Raw genomic sequence first — 17,608 nt, 5'->3', positions numbered from 1 at the left:
TCCATGCTACATACTCCGATACAGTAGGTGGCGGTATGCACCTGATAAGCCATGGTTGCAATCTGCCATAAAACTAAGAAGAAGAAGAAGAAGAACTGGTAACCTGATTACCCGGGTTACGGCATTCACTAAATTCCAGGGGTTTCATTACGACGACGTAAAATGGGCGTTTCTAGAGGTATTAGTAAAACGCCCTCTTTCCAAAAAAAAGAGGTCACCGATCATGCGCAGAATACTGTTTTTTGTTTTTTGTTTTTGCGCGGGCATTTCCAATCCCAGGATCAACTCAGATGGATAATGAAGGAGGAAAAAGAGCATACCTAAGATGGATAATGAAGGACAAAACAGTCATACAGGTAGATATTTTTATGTTTTATTATCTTACAGAAGCTATTTTCGAAACAAATAAACAAACAAAAAACGTGCCGCAACGTTAGTATTTTACTTAGGGTTTACTGTAAGTTTTATTACAAATAAAACCAAAACATGGTTATTGAAGTCCATGGTAATCATAAAATAATCATGGGTTTGATAATCTGGTTTAACCATGGTATTTTTATTAAAACCGTGGTTATACAAATGGTAATCAATCCGCCAAAAACGTTTGCTACACTTTTACCATAATAAACCATCGTAATTTGATCTTAATTAATTAACTGACATTTTTGTATAGCCATATCATGCATCTTTCACCAGTTATGCTGAGTGAATATAAAGAAAAAGATAATGCAGAGTAATGCACCTCTTGAAATATACTTTGTTTATAGCATACTTTGTTTCTAACAGACTGGCTCCCAACTAATTTCAAAATATGTACATCATCGGAAGAGTACATCACAGGAATTGTTTCTTCAGAAGAAGAACTGAAACATCTACTGGAAAGTCACAAGCGTGCATCAGGCACATCTTACACAGTTTGGTAATTTAACAGTCCATATATTTACTGCATGTTTTTCCCCTTATGAGAAATATTTTTGTACTTGTTTCTGTATTATGGAAATATCTTGTGAACTTTATTTGCCATGATATAAGAAATTGATCATGTTTCAGATATATTCACTACTGAAAACACATTAAAACTATATAGTATAATTCTCTGTATAAAGAAATATGTAAGAGGATAATAGGTAGCAGAGGGTAACTCTTTACAATAAGGTCTCATTTAAGAACAGTTAAAGCATTAACTAACAGTGAGCAATATATTTACTGCAGTATTTATTCATGATTTTAATTGTCCTTTTTCCTCATAACAGGTCTGATGACAGTCACAAAAAACAGAAAGTGACACCACGATGTCTGTGGAAAGTGGAAGACTATTCAGAACATGTCCCACTCTCTGTGAAAAGAAGGGTGATATATGCTTGTCAGCACGGAAAGAACTACAAGAAGACACCCACAACAGATGATTTGGTATGTATCGCTACACATTTTGTTCACCACACTGGTTATGAATTCAGTGCAGAGGTATCCAATTCTGTTCCTGCAGGGTCACTTTCCCACAGATTTGAGTGGTTTTGAAAACCTTTATTAGCTGATTCAGGTGTGATTGCTTAGGGCTGTAAATAAACATTTCTGGAAGGTGGCCTTCCAAGTGCAAGATTGGAAACCACTGGTTTAGTTTATGTAATGCTAAAAGTTGTAAAATATAGTTTTAAACTACCTGACAAAAGTTTGAGCACAACAACAGTGTTTGTCTTTTTACCTTTCATGTTTAGAATAAGTACAGTATGAAATTACAAATCTGAGCCAAATCAAAGTGTGAGAATTGTTTAAGAAACAATGAAATGCCTGTCAATTACTCAAAAAGTTTTTTTTTTTTTTTTTTTTTTGAGAACACAAAATAGTCTCTTTTTAATTAATCAGAGATTTATGTCTCTCCACTGATAGCTACAGTAAGTAATTTCCCATTTCAAGCTCCAGAAAGAAAGTAAAGACTTCGTTAGAGTAATCCATGTGACTCTAGTTGTTCAACCTCAACAACATTTTTTTTTTTTTTTTTTTTGGCTTTGTTTGCTCACACAAAAAAAATTATTTCACATTAACAGAACATGCATGCATCTGGTGCTCTTGTAAACGTGTTGGAAATGCATTTTCTGTAAATAAAGTGGCAAAAAGTGTTCTTTTTTTAATGTGAACAAAGCACTTACATTGTTTCATAAACTTAAGTTTAAACTATGAAATTGAGGTTAAAGTTGATGATGTCTTTACTACCTTTCTGGTCCTTGAAAGTGGTAGTTGCATGGACTGTGAATGGAGGGACTGAAATCTCTGATTTCATAAAAAATATGTTTTGTGTTTATTATCTTAAGATGAACGAAAGTCATACAGGTTTGAAACGACATGAGGGTGAGTAAATAATGACTGAATTTTAATTTTTGGATGAGCTAGCCCTTTAGTGCCAAAAATGTTTAAAGGTACACTATGTAATTTTTGCCACTCTAGTGATTAATAAATAAAATTGTATGCATCTTGCAGAAGAACATTGCAGCTGGAGCTACTCCACAGCAGTTGGTGTCTCACTTGGTCTCAAATAGTTTGAATAAGTAAACATTTATTACAGGTATACTGTACTGATTCAGGATAAGCCAAAAACATGGTTTAGAAGATGTATGGTGTATTCAACCATTATATAAATGTTGTAAAAAAAGATATATAGTGTGCCTTTAAAATGTATAAGGCCATATATTTGCACAGTTTATATTTGTCAACATAACTAATTTTTACCATTTGAGCATAAAACATTTGATCTTTTTTTTTGTTGTTTTATTACATGCAGGGGAACTGGATTTCTGCAGAATAAGAAGCATGTGTACTTTACGAATTCATATACAGTGCCCCCCATAAGTATCGGAACAGTAAAGACAAAATTGTTCTGTTAGCTGTGGTGTCAAGACATCTATAAATATGATTCATATGAGGCAGAGGTACAGAATGTCACATTTTATTATTGAACGTTTCAACACAAAATGTTTTACCAACCAAGTACAACACTTTTAAAGTATCAACCCTCTACCTAATGTGAGCAGAAGCATTGGGACAATTTAACTTAAAGTAAATGCTTTTGTGTAAAAGCTAATATTTAATTGTGAATCCCTTGCAAGCAATCACAGGAGTGAGTCTGTGACCCATAGACATCACCAGACTCTTGGTTTCACACATTTTCAGGCCTTTAATGCAGCCATTTTCAACAGTTGCTTCTTTCTGCCTTTAGTCTCCTCTTCAGCTGCTGAAATGCGTGTTCAATAGGATCTGGAGACTGACTTAGTCAATTTAAGAACCCAAAATTTCTTTACCATGACAATCTTGACTGAGTTGGCAGTACTAGTGTTTTGAGTCATTGTCCTGTTGCCATATGAAGCACTCCCCAGTGAGTCTGTGGTATCTTCTTGAATGCTGGTAGGCAAGACACTTTTGTACACTTCTGAATTCATTCTTCTGCTGCCATCATTGAATAACTCCTCAATAAAGATGATTGAGCCTGTTCCAGAGGCAGACATGCATGCCCATGAAATGACACCACCTCCACCATGCTTTCAAGATGAGCTTGTATGCCTTGGATCATTTGCAGAATTCTCCACACTTTCTGCTTTGATCCCACTTTGATAAAGGTTAATCTTTGTCTCATCTGTCCATAAAACTCTGTTCTAAAACTCTACTGGCTCATCTCTGTGTTTTTGCAAATTCTAATGGGCTTTCCTATTTTTGGTACTGCTCAGATGTTTGATTTTGCTGTGTAGCCTCTGTAATTCTGTTGGTGAAGATTGTGAGACCATTCCCCCAGCTTTCTGGAGGTTGCTGGTGATTTTACTGACAGCTATTTTAGAGGTTTTTTCATAGTCCTTGTCAATTGTCTGTCATGACCTGGTCGTTGTTGGTTGCTGAAGCTTGCCAGTGGTATCTATCTTTTTCAAGACATTCCAAGTCAATCTCCAGATTTAAACCTATTGAAGAAGCATTTCAGCAGCTGAAGAGGACACTAAAGACAGAAACTCCCCAAAACAAGCAATCATTGAAAATGGCTGCATTAAAGGCCTGGAAAACCATTTCAAAGTGTGAAACCAAGAGTCTGGTGATGTCTATGGGTCACAGACTTGCTCTTGCTCTTGTGATTGATTGCAAGGGATTCACAATTAAATATTAGCTTTACACTTTTAGATTTACTTTAAGTTAAACCATCCCAATACTTCTGCTCACATTAGGTAGAGGTTTGACACTTTAAAAGTGCTGTACTTAGTTGGTAAAACATTTTGTGTTGAAACAGTCAATAATAAAATGTGACATTCTGTACTTCTGCTTCATATGAATAATATTTATAGATGTCTTGACACCACAGCTAACAGAACAATTTTGTCATTACTGTTCCAATACTTATGGAGGGCACTGTATGCCAAATGAAAATGTTTGTTCACTGACAAATGAATGTTAGTGTCTGGCCCAAAAAATATTTAATTTAAGCTTTATGTTCTTTTGTTCTGCAGTATACTGAACATGAATACACAAGAAGAAAAAGGTTCCATATTCAAAACAGCAAGAAAGTGGATTGCCCAGCAAAACTTTATGTCCGCTATGTAGTAAGGTAAGTTTTACATTAGCATGGCTTTATATACAGTTTACATAATATGTAGACAGGAATACATCTTTAAAAATGATTCAGATATACAAAAAAAGTTTGAAATAAAAAGCAATTTCTCTTCTTTAGTAAATATTAAGTAAACGTTTTTTCATCTTTTTTTAATGTAGCTTTAAAACAGTGGGAATAGTGGGTCTCATTCACTAATTCTCATCTTAAAATGTTTATAAGGCCATTACGAGTATTTGATTTCTTTTTATTAGTTCCTATGTTTTTCAGTAGATTTAGAATGCATTTTAGAATTAAAGTTATTGATGAAAATGTTCATACACAGATTTCATGCACAAATTTGTGCATTGCTTAGTGAAAGAGACCCAGTGGTTCTCAACTGTTTTTGCTTAGTGCCCCTAGTTTGACATCAAGTGCTGATGAATCAACCTGACTACAGTTTTGTAACTACAGTATTTCTTCCATGTTTTTCATGACTCTGTATAAACAGACTCACAATTGAGAAACACGACTTTAAAGTTTATATATTTACATATTCTGTAAAATCAATTAAATTAGTGATGAATTGCATATTTCTTGTGTCGTCTAATAAAAGGGTGGTTCAACATATTGGATAATTATTGAATGGATATTATTAAACAAAGTTGTTGTTCACAGATATGATCAGTTTGCTGTGACTAAAACAAGTTCTAGAACTGAAAGACAAGTGGCAATTAAGGGTGTTCTGGAGTCATTAAAAGAAAAAACCACCGTCACTTCAGAAATTATCCATGTCAAAATACCTTTGGAAGGGGCACACAAAAACCACAACACTTCACAAAACTGTCATTTCTCAAATAACATCCATTACATGGTGCGTGACAAAATACAGGAATATGTGTCACTTGGAATAACCTCAGTTCCTTTCCTGAAGAAGGTACTGAAAACGTTTGTCCAGAAAGAGCTTTCAGAAATGGGAAGCGTTCTACCACATCCACAAGACCCATCGTACTACCCTTCAAGCCATGTTATCCAAAACCATGTGCATCAAGCCTTAGTTTGTGGAAAATATTCTGGCTTTGATCAACTGCAGGTAGAAAAAAAAAATTGATGAATGGAAATTAACAGATCCAAATGCCAAGTTTTTCTTTCGGAAATGTACAGTAAACAACATCGAGCAGACAGTTCTGAAGTTTGAAGTGAAAACAGAAGAACAAGGATTTCCAGTCTCTGAAGACTCTGATTTGGAGAGTAACATCACACAGGAGATAACATCTTCACAAGAAACTTTCTTGTTTATTCATCAGAATGCACAACAACAGGAATTACTTAAGCGTTATGGAGATATGGTCCTTCTTGATGCTACTTACAGAACAACCAAATATGCATTGCCCTTGTTTCTTCTTGTTGTTCGGACAAATGTTGGATACAAGCCTATCGCTGAGTTTATATGTGAAAATGAGACAACTGCTGCAATAACCGAAGCCCTTAACATCTTGAAACAGTGGAATCAGCATTGGGAGCCAAAATACTTCATGCTTGATTACTCACAACAAGAATATCAAGCTTTGAAACATGTATTTCCAAATTCTCAGAACTATCTATGCTCATTCCATCGTGAGCAAGCTTGGATGCCATGGACAAAGCAAGGTATGGATGAAATAAACTTTCATTTGTGATGTATAAAATATTGCGCTGCATTTAAAATTTACTCCTGAAAATATGGGCCAAAGTCTTGATACATGATTACAAAAAAAAAAAAAAAAAAATACATTGTTGCTATTTTTCCCTCATTATTAGCAGTACACCAGTACAGAATTTACTTTCAGTAAATTCAGTAAATCTCAGTTTATTCAGGTTTTAGAAATTGCTAAGTTTGGCAATTCCCAAATTGCCATAGCCTTTCACAGCCTACTACCCTTGGACCTATTTGATTATTATCATTTTATTTATTTATTAATAACAGATACTTTTGGATTCCAACAGGACAATAGACCTGTTATATTACATCTTTTTTTCTTGCAATAGCCAAGCCTGTTTATTAAAAGTTAAGTTGTATCACTTTTCCAATGACTTTTAATCTCCCATGTACTCTCCCTGACAGCCAAGAACAAGTTGTCTCTCTCTGAGCAAAATGAACTACTTGACCACCTTCGTGACATAGCTAGTGCCCCAAGTGAAGCAGCTTGTGATAGTGAGGTTGAAAGACTGAAGGAGAGCAAAGTTTACAAATCCCTTGAAGTCAAAAATTATGTTGATAAAAGGTGGTTGTGTGTTCAGGAGGTGAGGTACTGCACTGGACATGTTCTGTGTTCCACATTTCATGTTCAATAGTTGTACATTAAAACAGGTAGAAGGTAAAGGACAGGCAGGCATTTAGAGCACTTCCACTCACTTTGCACTTGATGTTTCTTTGTTCCGTTCTTCCTACAGAACTTACTTGTATCAAGCTAATTTCATTGTTTTTGTTGTTTTCTAGAGGTGGTGTAGGGCCTATGCACCGCATGGGTTCTCTGTGGCAGTTACCACCAACAATGGAGTTGAGGCACTCAATAAATCATTGAAGAGCTTCTACCTCAAATTTTCTGGCACAGGAAGTCTGTCATCTCTGCTTGAAACACTAGTATGTGAGTTTGTCCCAGAGCAGTTGCTGTCATACAGTAGACTCAACTTCATCTACAGTAGTGAATGCAAGACTTACAATCCAGCTGTTCCAGCATTTCTGAAAGACAGACCAAGAAGTTTTGTCAAACATTGCTTGAACAGTATCAAGGCAGCTTCCAGCTATTCCAAAGAACACGTAAAAGTGCTTGGAAAGGAATCTTTTAAGGTCAAGAGTGAGACAACTTCTGCATGGTACAAAGTAGAACTTGGTGACTCTGAAAAATACCCATCATGTGAATGTGTCCTCTTCAAAACAACGTTCTTACCATGCAAGCATTTCTTTGCCATTTTTAGGCACACTGACAAAACGTGGGTTGATCTTAGCCCAGAGTACCGTCAAAACCCATATGTAACTCTGGATTTCAATGTTGCTTTAACACAAGATCCCCAGTGCAATGAAATCAGCAATCAAGAAGACCTCTGCTTTGATGTTTTTGATAGTCCTGTACCATGCACGGGGAAGCCGAAAGTAAGTAGTAAGTCACAGTCATCAGGTGTAGCAGTCGATCAGTGGCATCTACATGAAGAGCTGAAGACTTTGCACGACATTTCATATATTTGCACTGATAAAGAAGCTATCAAGAATGCATCCAGAGTTGTTCATGACCTTTGTGAGACCCTGAAATCCTGTTTACCCAAGGAAGATGGCCTGGTTCTCCAGCAGCAAGAACCTGCCAAGAAAAATCTTAGAGCTTTACCAAGTCGCTTGAAGAAAGTCAAACAAAAAACATCCAGGAAACGTAAAACAGTGGAAATAGGTGCAAATAAAGGTGTGTATTTGACTTTCATTTACAATGTTTGTTAAAAGTGTTATATAGAATACAGAAACTAAAAATGACATTTGTCATCCTTTACTTACACTCATGTTGTTCCAATGTGAATTTGTATTCCAAAGATTATCTTGAGGGTGAGTAAAGGATGACAGAAAAGTAAAAATTTTGTGAGCAATTCATCTTACCTCAAACAGTACCTGATGCTGGTATTTTTATATGCTTATTTTTAAAATGCCTTTGTGTGTTTCTCATGTAAATGTAATGTTTTGATTTTAATTAATTTCATTATCAGAGGATACAAATATCCATAAAAAGTCAAAAACAAATATCCCAGAATCCCAGAGGACAGAAGACACAGAGATGGACAAAAACTCTGTTCAGGTAATATACACTTCTTTATCTTACTCTGTTGTTTTTACAGAAAATCTCACTTGAAATTTAGCAAGTTGTTTTGTGCATTTGCCTTGACATAAAAAAGCCATGTGGTGTGGATCTTTCTGAAGATGAATTGACACAAGCGACCACAATGACACATGGTGACAGATTTTCTCATTTGTACCATAGTGAGCACTTACCCAGGCTGTCAGAGGTGAAATTTTATATTTATGTGATAGTAAAATTCTAACGATGATTAGAGCGTTTTGTAAATAAAGTTTGTCCACAGATCAAATTATTTTAGCTTGTTTTTTAAGTTTTTCTGTTCTGTTTATGTGTAGGACATGTCATCTGAGGTGAATGATACTCTGGCACTACAAGACCCAAACCAGGTGATCAGCAGAGCCTTCAAACTGTGTATTACACAGGGTGACTTGGCCACACTGAAGGAGGGTTGCTGGCTTAATGACAAGGTAAAAGTTAGAAAAATAAATTGACTATTTACTTAAGATAAATGCCTTGGCTGAATGTGACCAATGTCATGCATTCCTAATAATTTTTTAAATATTTTTTTTCTATCTTCTCTTTTCAAGGTTATCAACTTCTATTTGTCCTTGCTAATGAAAAGAAACAGTGATCAGCTGGGAAGCCTTAAAGTCTTCTCTTTCAGCACTTTCTTCTACTCAAAGCTTCAGAGCGGTGAAGGCCATGCAGCAGTGAAGAACTGGACAAAAACTCAGGACCTCTTCCTCTTTGATCTTGTTTTTGTTCCTTTGCACCTAGGCATGCATTGGGCTTTGGCTGTAAGTCATTTATAAGTTAGGATGCACTGTTTTATATTTACATGTTTTTGAAAAGTGTAAAACACTATTTATGATTTTCAGTTTGTCTTGTTGCCTATATTGCTTTGAACCACCAGGTAATTGATTTCAAATCCCAGACCATACAGTGCTATGACTCAATTGGTCAGAGACATGATGATATCTGTCACATGTTGTTGTGAGTGTCTTCTTATTTTTTCTGTTATTCTGTGGTTTGATCATTCATCTTTGAATATCTACATATGCATCTTCTGTTTAATTTAACAGAAAGTACCTCACAGAGGAGCACAAGGTCAAGAAAGGCTGCATCATGGAGGCTTCCAGGTGGACCATCGGCCGAATGAGAACTTATGTATGACACCATATAATGAATTATATGGATCTTCTTTCAATTAAGTGTCATTTTAAGACTAAATATTCTGCTTAAAATTGTGTCTAGGCAATTCCTAAACAGGTGAATGGCAATGACTGTGGTGTTTTTGTCTGTAAATATGCAGACTTCCTTTCTCAAGGAAAGCCACTCACTTTCAGACAGGTACTGTTCTGTTCACACCTTTAATCCTTTAAGCATTTTACTATACTCTTGATTCATTTGTCTCTTTCTCTGTAGTGTGACATTCCACTCTTCCGAAAAGTGATGGTTTGGGAGATAATACATGAGAAGATCCTGTAAGCAGTGAATCAACTAGTTCTTCAAACATCATCAAACATATTATGTTCTATCTGTGTAAATTAAATTCAGAATGGAATTAACTGAATAATAATTCTGAATAATTTCTTTACAAGCAATTGGCTGAAAATAGAGATTAATAAAAATCTATAAAATGGCAAAATGGAGATTAATAAAATCTGAGGTTTAACTACAGATTTGTATTGTGTGATAACTCCATGATAGAATTGTAAAGTCAGTAAGCTTACTGAAGTGAAATGGGTATTCCATAACTGAATAGTATATTGTGAACATGGAACAATCAGGACCAGTATCTGAACTTATAACATTATTAATGTAATTTTAACTGTATTAATGTAATTTGACATGAAACACCAGAGATCAGGACAGGTATATGAAGTCATAACTGTATTAATGTAATTTGACATGAAACACCTGAGATCAGGACAGGTATATGAAGTGTGGAATTACAAATTTAAGAATCTGTTTAAAATCTGCAGATCCTACATCCTGACCATTTGGCAGGACAAGCTCAAGATACAGCAGTGCTTTTGTCTCTATGATAATGTAAAGGTATAGGTGATACTGCCAGACTGATTGGATTAGCACCTATGCATTTGAATGACACAGTTATGCTGATTAGACCATGGCTGGGAAATGTAAGCAATGATCTGATTCCTGTACTGCATTTGCATCCTTTGTTTAGATTGTCCACACCTCTACTCTATGTATCCCTCCCCCTTGAATGTATATGAACTACCAAGTCACTGGTTTAGTTAGATTTTGGATGACCACAGCGACGCACAGCGTGTTTCTCAATAAAGAGTAACTTCTGCTTCAAGAGATCCCAAAGTCTCCTGGTCTATGCTTCTGAGATTTCCAACAGTTTTGGTGCCGTGACCCGGATAGAGCTTCTCATCTCAATCCAGATTGAAACTTCAAGCACAACAAAGATCTGATCCAAAGGAAGATCCAGGCTGAATTTTCCTGTTCACCCAAGGGTTGGTGAGTGATACTCTATCCAAAAGAACCATTAAGACCAGTTGTTATCCTCTGCGCCGTCAGAGAAGAGTTAACAGACAGCTGTAGGGTTTGGTTAACTAAGTTATCCTCTAAAAATGTTCTTTTAGAGATGAAGTTTATCCTCTGTTTAGGCAGGGAAGTTTAGCATCACATGCTAATAATTAGGTATCCTCTGTTCAGGCAGGGAAGAATTAGTGTAAAGTGCTAATAATTTGTGTTGTCCTCGGTTTTATCATGGAAGGTGGTGTGTTAACAGAATAGCCATCCTCTACTTTGCTAGAGAAGAAGGTTCATCCTCTGTTAATTCAGGGAAGGTTACAGTTGTTACAGTGTGTTAGCAGGTTGGTTCTACTCTGCTCACCAGAGAAGGTTGAATACATTACGATGTGTATTAACTAGGTTAACCTCTGCTCTGTCAGGGAAGTGTTGAAGTGTATTGTTGTACCAGAAAGACATTACACAATGTTGAGAAAGAACGCTAGACTTATTCCAACAACTGAGAAAGGTGGACTAGCTACTCCTTTATGGACAGATAGTGAGTTCAAATCAGTGTTAGGAAAGCACATGGACTCAATAGTGACTGAGTCAGTCAGATTGGATTTGACAAAGAAATTTGGGATTCATCCAGAAAAAGTTTGGTCCATTGAAGAATGCAAAAAGGTACTTGGTGCTTGTATTCGGAAGAAAAATATGAAGGGCATTATCTGCTGCCACAGAGAATTTACTCTATCCATTGCACAAGAACAAATCCAACATATTGCTAAGTTAGAAGAGCAGAACAAACAGTTGCACACTAGAGTGTCTCGTCTCACTCAGAAGTTGGGCCTTAACAAAGCCTCAACCAAATGTGACTCAAAAGACCAACAGTCAGATGAAAGCTATCCTGACTTACAGTCTTTCTGTAGACTAGAGGGCAATAGCAATACTGGATTCATGGATAGAGATGTAAAAGCAGTTGAAGTGTGTGGAGTGAGACAAAAGGCTCAGAGTAGGGCAAAAGGGGTTGACACAGTTCCATCTGTAACCCCCATACTGCAGTTACAAGCAGTCAGTACCGCAATAGGTCCTGAAGACATAGAAAGAATTGCTGAGAATTTGTCCTAAACTCAGAAAAGTTTCTATGCACTGATGGCAGAGTTGTCCAGAAAAATGAAGCTCTATGATATGTCCCTAGCTGAAGTCACACAGCTAATGTCACAAATCCTGAAAGAGTCAGAATTCAATGATTTTGAAAGTGCTGTAAATAATTCTGAGTTTCAGCATTCCAGCAAAGGCGAATTGAGAGAAGGAGTTCTGAGAGTGTTACAGAACCTTGTTGGACCAAAGGTAGACTGGTCAAAGATCACTAGTTGTGTACAGAAGGATGAAACTGTAAGTGAGTACACTGAAAGATTTTGTCAGTCAGCGGCAGCATACAGTGGAATAGTTGACACTCCAGAGAAGGTGTTAGAGGATAATGGACCACTGGTCCGCATGTGGTTTGATGGGCTTTCATCAGAATACAGAAATGCATTGCCTTTCTTAGACCTCACATGGTCCAATGGAACCCTGCAAAACAACTTGGATAGGTTAGCTATTTGGGAAAGAGACTCAGATGTCAAGACAAGAGTAAAGATTGCAGCAGCATCCTTTAAGGTCAACACAGAGAATCGACAGAAACGTAAATGTCCTAAGAGAGAAGGCAGATGTCATTACTGTGGTAAACCTGGACATTGGATGAAAGAGTGTAGGAAAAACAAAAAGACATTAAAAGAAATGAACAGCTTTACTCAGCTCCTACTCAGTCTACTTGCTACACTGAAACTGCCCCTCCCCTCTTCTCCAAACTCTTGGAGCAGCAGCTTGCTGACATGCTAACCATTTGGGCTGTGAGTGCTTAATTTCCCCAGTCATTTACAAGAAAGCTTAAAGACTCATTCTGAACAAAAGAAAGTTGACTATCACTTCCACCATTTGGGGAAACAGGTTAAGTATACTCACAGCCTTAAATGTTATGCTACAGCACACTCCATTCACTTGTCCATCCTCAATGGGGTATGATGTCTGCTATGACTGATGTTTCAATGGAAGATGGAGATGTAGCACCTTAAATTTGGAAACTAACTACAGGGAGAGAATAGGACACACAGACCAGTGAGGAGCCCAGGGAAGAACCGAAGTGCATAAGGCCTCGGGGGCTAAACCCTGTGGTGAAGACTTCCTCATAGGTTTCCCCTCTCTCAGTTTATCCCCACCTTACTGGTCTATAGGTGTCAAATTGATTAAGACTAGGTTAAGAAAAAGAAGAACAAAACCACTATACGATCACTAGAAGTTTATGATGATCACAGTTAGACAGAAAAACTATAGGATCATCAGAGGTCTAACGTACTAAAGTCTATGCATGAATACTGCTGGTCTGCTTTTTCTTTGTTTTCTTGTGTGCAGGTATGTGTATATGCCATGACGTCTCAAGCAGCACCTGGTGTAAAGCATCACCTCAGATAACCATGAACAACCTTCATGATGACGGAGTCATCTAAGCAACTCGGAGTTGCACAACGACAAAGAATCATCTTGGGACAAACATGGAAATGGACTCTACAGGGAACAGACTCCACAGCTATTCAGGCACCATGGACTTTTAGGACTTCCACGCTTATGCTACATGGTTTTTCTGTGTCATCATGTAGTTAATACAACATGTTACCACCCTGCGTTGTATATGTGTGTCAACAGTATACTCAAGTTAAAGAACAACACTTATGTAAATGTTGGACACGACACAGAATAAGATGTATGTGCCTGTAACTGTTACAAGTTGCATGACTGGAAGATGGAACTTATGTTAACAAACATATGTTATAGAAGGGATTTAAGAAGGTTTAAATTTGTATTATGTGAGAGTTATTAGAACTCTCAAAGGGGGAACTGTGGAATTACAAATTTAAGAATCTGTTTAAAATCTGCAGATCCTACATCCTGACCATTTGGCAGGACAAGCTCAAGATACAGCAGTGCTTTTGTCTCTATGATAATGTAAAGGTATAGGTGATACTGCCAGACTGATTGGATTAGCACCTATGCATTTGAATGACACAGTTATGCTGATTAGACCATGGCTGGGAAATGTAAGCAATGATCTGATTCCTGTACTGCATTTGCATCCTTTGTTTAGATTGTCCACACCTCTACTCTATGTATCCCTCCCCCTTGAATGTATATGAACTACCAAGTCACTGGTTTAGTTAGATTTTGGATGACCACAGCGACGCACAGCGTGTTTCTCAATAAAGAGTAACTTCTGCTTCAAGAGATCCCAAAGTCTCCTGGTCTATGCTTCTGAGATTTCCAACAGAAGTCATAACTGTATTAATGTAATTTGACATGAAACACCAGAGATCAGGACAGGTATATGAAGTCATAACTGTATTAATGTAATTTGACATGAAACACCTGAGATCAGGACAGGTATATGAAGTCATAACTGTATTAATGTAATTTGACATGAAACACCTGAGATCAGGACAGGTATATGAAGTCATAACTGTATTAATGTAATTTGACATGAAACACCTGAGATCAGGACAGGTATATGAAGTCATAACTGTATTAATGTAATCTGACATGAAACACCTGAGATCAGGACAGGTATATGAAGTCATAACTGTATTAATGTAATCTGACATGAAACACCTGAGATCAGGACAGGTATATGAAGTCATAACTGTATTAATGTAATCTGACATGAAACACCTGAGATCAGGACAGGTATATGAAGTCATAACTGTATTAATGTAATCTGACATGAAACACCTGAGATCAGGACAGGTATATGAAGTCATAACTGTATTAATGTAATCTGACATGAAACACCTGAGATCAGGACAGGTATATGAAGTCATAACTGTATTAATGTAATCTGACATGAAACACCTGAGATCAGGACAGGTATATGAAGTCATAACTGTATTAATGTAATCTGACATGAAACACCTGAGATCAGGACAGGTATATGAAGTCATAACTGTATTAATGTAATCTGACATGAAACACCTGAGATCAGGACAGGTATATGAAGTCATAACTGTATTAATGTAATCTGACATGAAACACCTGAGATCAGGACAGGTATATGAAGTCATAACTGTATTAATGTAATCTGACATGAAACACCTGAGATCAGGACAGGTATATGAAGTCATAACTGTATTAATGTAATCTGACATGAAACACCTGAGATCAGGACAGGTATATGAAGTCATAACTGTATTAATGTAATCTGACATGAAACACCTGAGATCAGGACAGGTATATGAAGTCATAACTGTATTAATGTAATCTGACATGAAACACCTGAGATCAGGACAGGTATATGAAGTCATAACTGTATTAATGTAATCTGACATGAAACACCTGAGATCAGGACAGGTATATGAAGTCATAACTGTATTAATGTAATCTGACATGAAACACCTGAGATCAGGACAGGTATATGAAGTCATAACTGTATTAATGTAATCTGACATGAAACACCTGAGATCAGGACAGGTATATGAAGTCATAACTGTATTAATGTAATCTGACATGAAACACCAGAGATCAGGACAGGTATATGAAGTCATAACTGTATTAATGTAATCTGACATGAAACACCTGAGATCAGGACAGGTATATGAAGTCATAACTGTATTAATGTAATCTGACATGAAACACCTGAGATCAGGACAGGTATATGAAGTCATAACTGTATTAATGTAATCTGACATGAAACACCTGAGATCAGGACAGGTATATGAAGTCATAACTGTATTAATGTAATCTGACATGAAACACCAGAGATCAGGACAGGTATATGAAGTCATAACTGTATTAATGTAATCTGACATGAAACACCAGAGATCAGGACAGGTATATGAAGTCATAACTGTATTAATGTGTAAGAATTGAAAATATCCAAAGATATTTTAAAATGAACAAAGACATTTGCTTTACTGTTTCACACCCCTCTCTCTTGCCACGGGCCATTTGGGAGGCACAAAGGTGATAGTGATCAAGGTCTGTAGGCCAAGATGTTTGTACATCGGGGGTCTACAAATGGTCACACCTTTAGTACAGTGGGGGAAAGTTTTAATCTTCTCATTGGTCAGTTTGAATGTCTCACATTTGAGTTTCAGTCACATGGTCAAGGAAGGGATAAAAGAGGATTTTAACTGTTGCTCTGGTCTCTTTTCTATGCTCTTCTTCCTTGGATCTCGGGCACTCCCTTGCCCTCTCTCTCTCTCTCTCTCTCTTTATTTCTCTTTCTCTCTCTCAGGTAACTTTTTACATACATGCTGTGTACAATTAATGGTATATGGTTTTATCATCTCATACATCTATTTTGTAATTATTTTAAGTGTAGCCATAATCAGATATTGTCATTAAACCCTTTCTATTACAAATGATGTGCTAACTAGTTTTGATTTAGTAACATTAATGTGTTCCCTATTGCAATACAATTTTGTCACACTATAGCAACGCTCTCCCACATATTTTGCTATTATAACTGCGCTTATTTCCGTCGTTGGTATAAGTTGCAGTGGGTGGTAATAGACAAGAAATGTACAGTATTCTAACATCTTACTGATGAAGTTTCTTTAGTCGCTCGGCAAACCTTACAGCCTGAACCCCTGTAGGAGTTCCACCCTTACAGATGGTGCCGAAAACCCGGGATCCCTTGCAGTGAGTTTTCTGAAATCTACTTTGATCGCTCATCAGAATGAGGACATTTTTTCACAGTTGAATTTGTGAATGGATTAAAGCTGACCATCTCACCAAGGAATGGGTAAGTCTGTTTTAATTGTTTAATGGTATGATATTCAGATCTCCTCAGGGATGGAAGGGAAAATTACTGAAAAGAGTGACGTATTATTTGCTTTATGGAGCAAAAAAGTTGAGCCTATCTTTAATGGGAAATACATACCAAAAAATCTCAATTCAGATGATGACATTCTTGCATATTGGGACATAATTGGTAAACATCATAAGAAATCAAAACATGGTGAAATAATTGAGGCTTTAAACTACATGTGTTATAAACGGCTACATGAGTTAACAACATTTCTATTTTCAAGTATAGACGCTAAATGTAAAGAAGTGCATTCTAAAAATGCAGAGGTACAAAAGTGTGAGGCAAAGATTCAGGATCTTCAGTCACAGTTGGATAATTTATTAGCTGAACAGTTAGTTCTGACTGAAAAGTGTAAAAAACACAAAGAGACCATTGCAGATCTCAAGGCTAAGCTAAATGCTCAAAAGTCTCCCAAAACTCTTAACAACGATGGGGCTAAAAAGCATGTTCACTTCTTAGATGAGGTGAATTGTTCTGATGAATCTGGAATGTTTTGTTCAGAGGCCACTGCTCAAGAAAGTTTGCCTATTTCAGTTCTTAAGGTGATGCAGCACTGTAATAGCGCAGAGTCATGTACCAGAACGCATGGTGTTCAAGCATTTGAGAGTCATGGAAATCCTCAAACTCCAGGAGAACACAGCAAACAACCCTGTGGCAAAGAGAACAGGTTTTGCAGTTCCTGTCAGAAAATAGGCCATACAGAGGACAAATGCTGGTCACTGGGTAGGGGTAGACCTCCACCTTATTTTCAGAAAAATAGGAAACCACATTCTAAGAGCAAATATCAGTGCTCATTTGCAGGAAAAACTCTAAGTGAGTTAACTGCATTGTTCATGCAAGGCCTCCAACTTT

The 17,608-nt window shown here is 36.8% G+C and overlaps 1 protein-coding gene across 2 annotated transcripts; it reads left to right on the top strand.

The window, feature by feature from the left end:
- Nucleotides 1–218: 218 nt before the first annotated feature.
- On the top strand, nt 219–11,234 carry LOC137016141 (uncharacterized). Of its 2 annotated transcripts, XM_067380755.1 has the most exons (14): nt 219–356; nt 787–919; nt 1,254–1,410; nt 4,479–4,576; nt 5,237–6,208; nt 7,040–7,992; nt 8,288–8,376; nt 8,474–8,584; nt 8,712–8,843; nt 8,964–9,173; nt 9,290–9,369; nt 9,459–9,543; nt 9,631–9,726; nt 9,802–11,234. In XM_067380755.1, exons 5-14 carry the CDS (start codon nt 6,195–6,197, stop codon nt 9,862–9,864), a joined length of 1,833 nt encoding a protein of 610 aa, XP_067236856.1. In that variant the 5' UTR covers nt 219–356; nt 787–919; nt 1,254–1,410; nt 4,479–4,576; nt 5,237–6,194; the 3' UTR covers nt 9,865–11,234. The 2 variants fall into 2 exon arrangements, with proteins under 2 accessions (XP_067236856.1, XP_067236857.1); XM_067380756.1 differs by lacking the exon at nt 8,474–8,584 and having other exon boundaries at nt 7,038–7,992.
- Nucleotides 11,235–17,608: the final 6,374 nt, after the last annotated feature.

The sequence above is a fragment of the Chanodichthys erythropterus genome, unplaced genomic scaffold (genome assembly GCF_024489055.1).
Source record: "Chanodichthys erythropterus isolate Z2021 unplaced genomic scaffold, ASM2448905v1 ctg000310_np12, whole genome shotgun sequence".
In the NCBI taxonomy this organism is placed as follows: domain Eukaryota; kingdom Metazoa; phylum Chordata; class Actinopteri; order Cypriniformes; family Xenocyprididae; genus Chanodichthys; species Chanodichthys erythropterus.
Note: the sequence above shows the minus strand (reverse complement) of the source record. Positions and strands in the feature narration are given on the sequence as shown.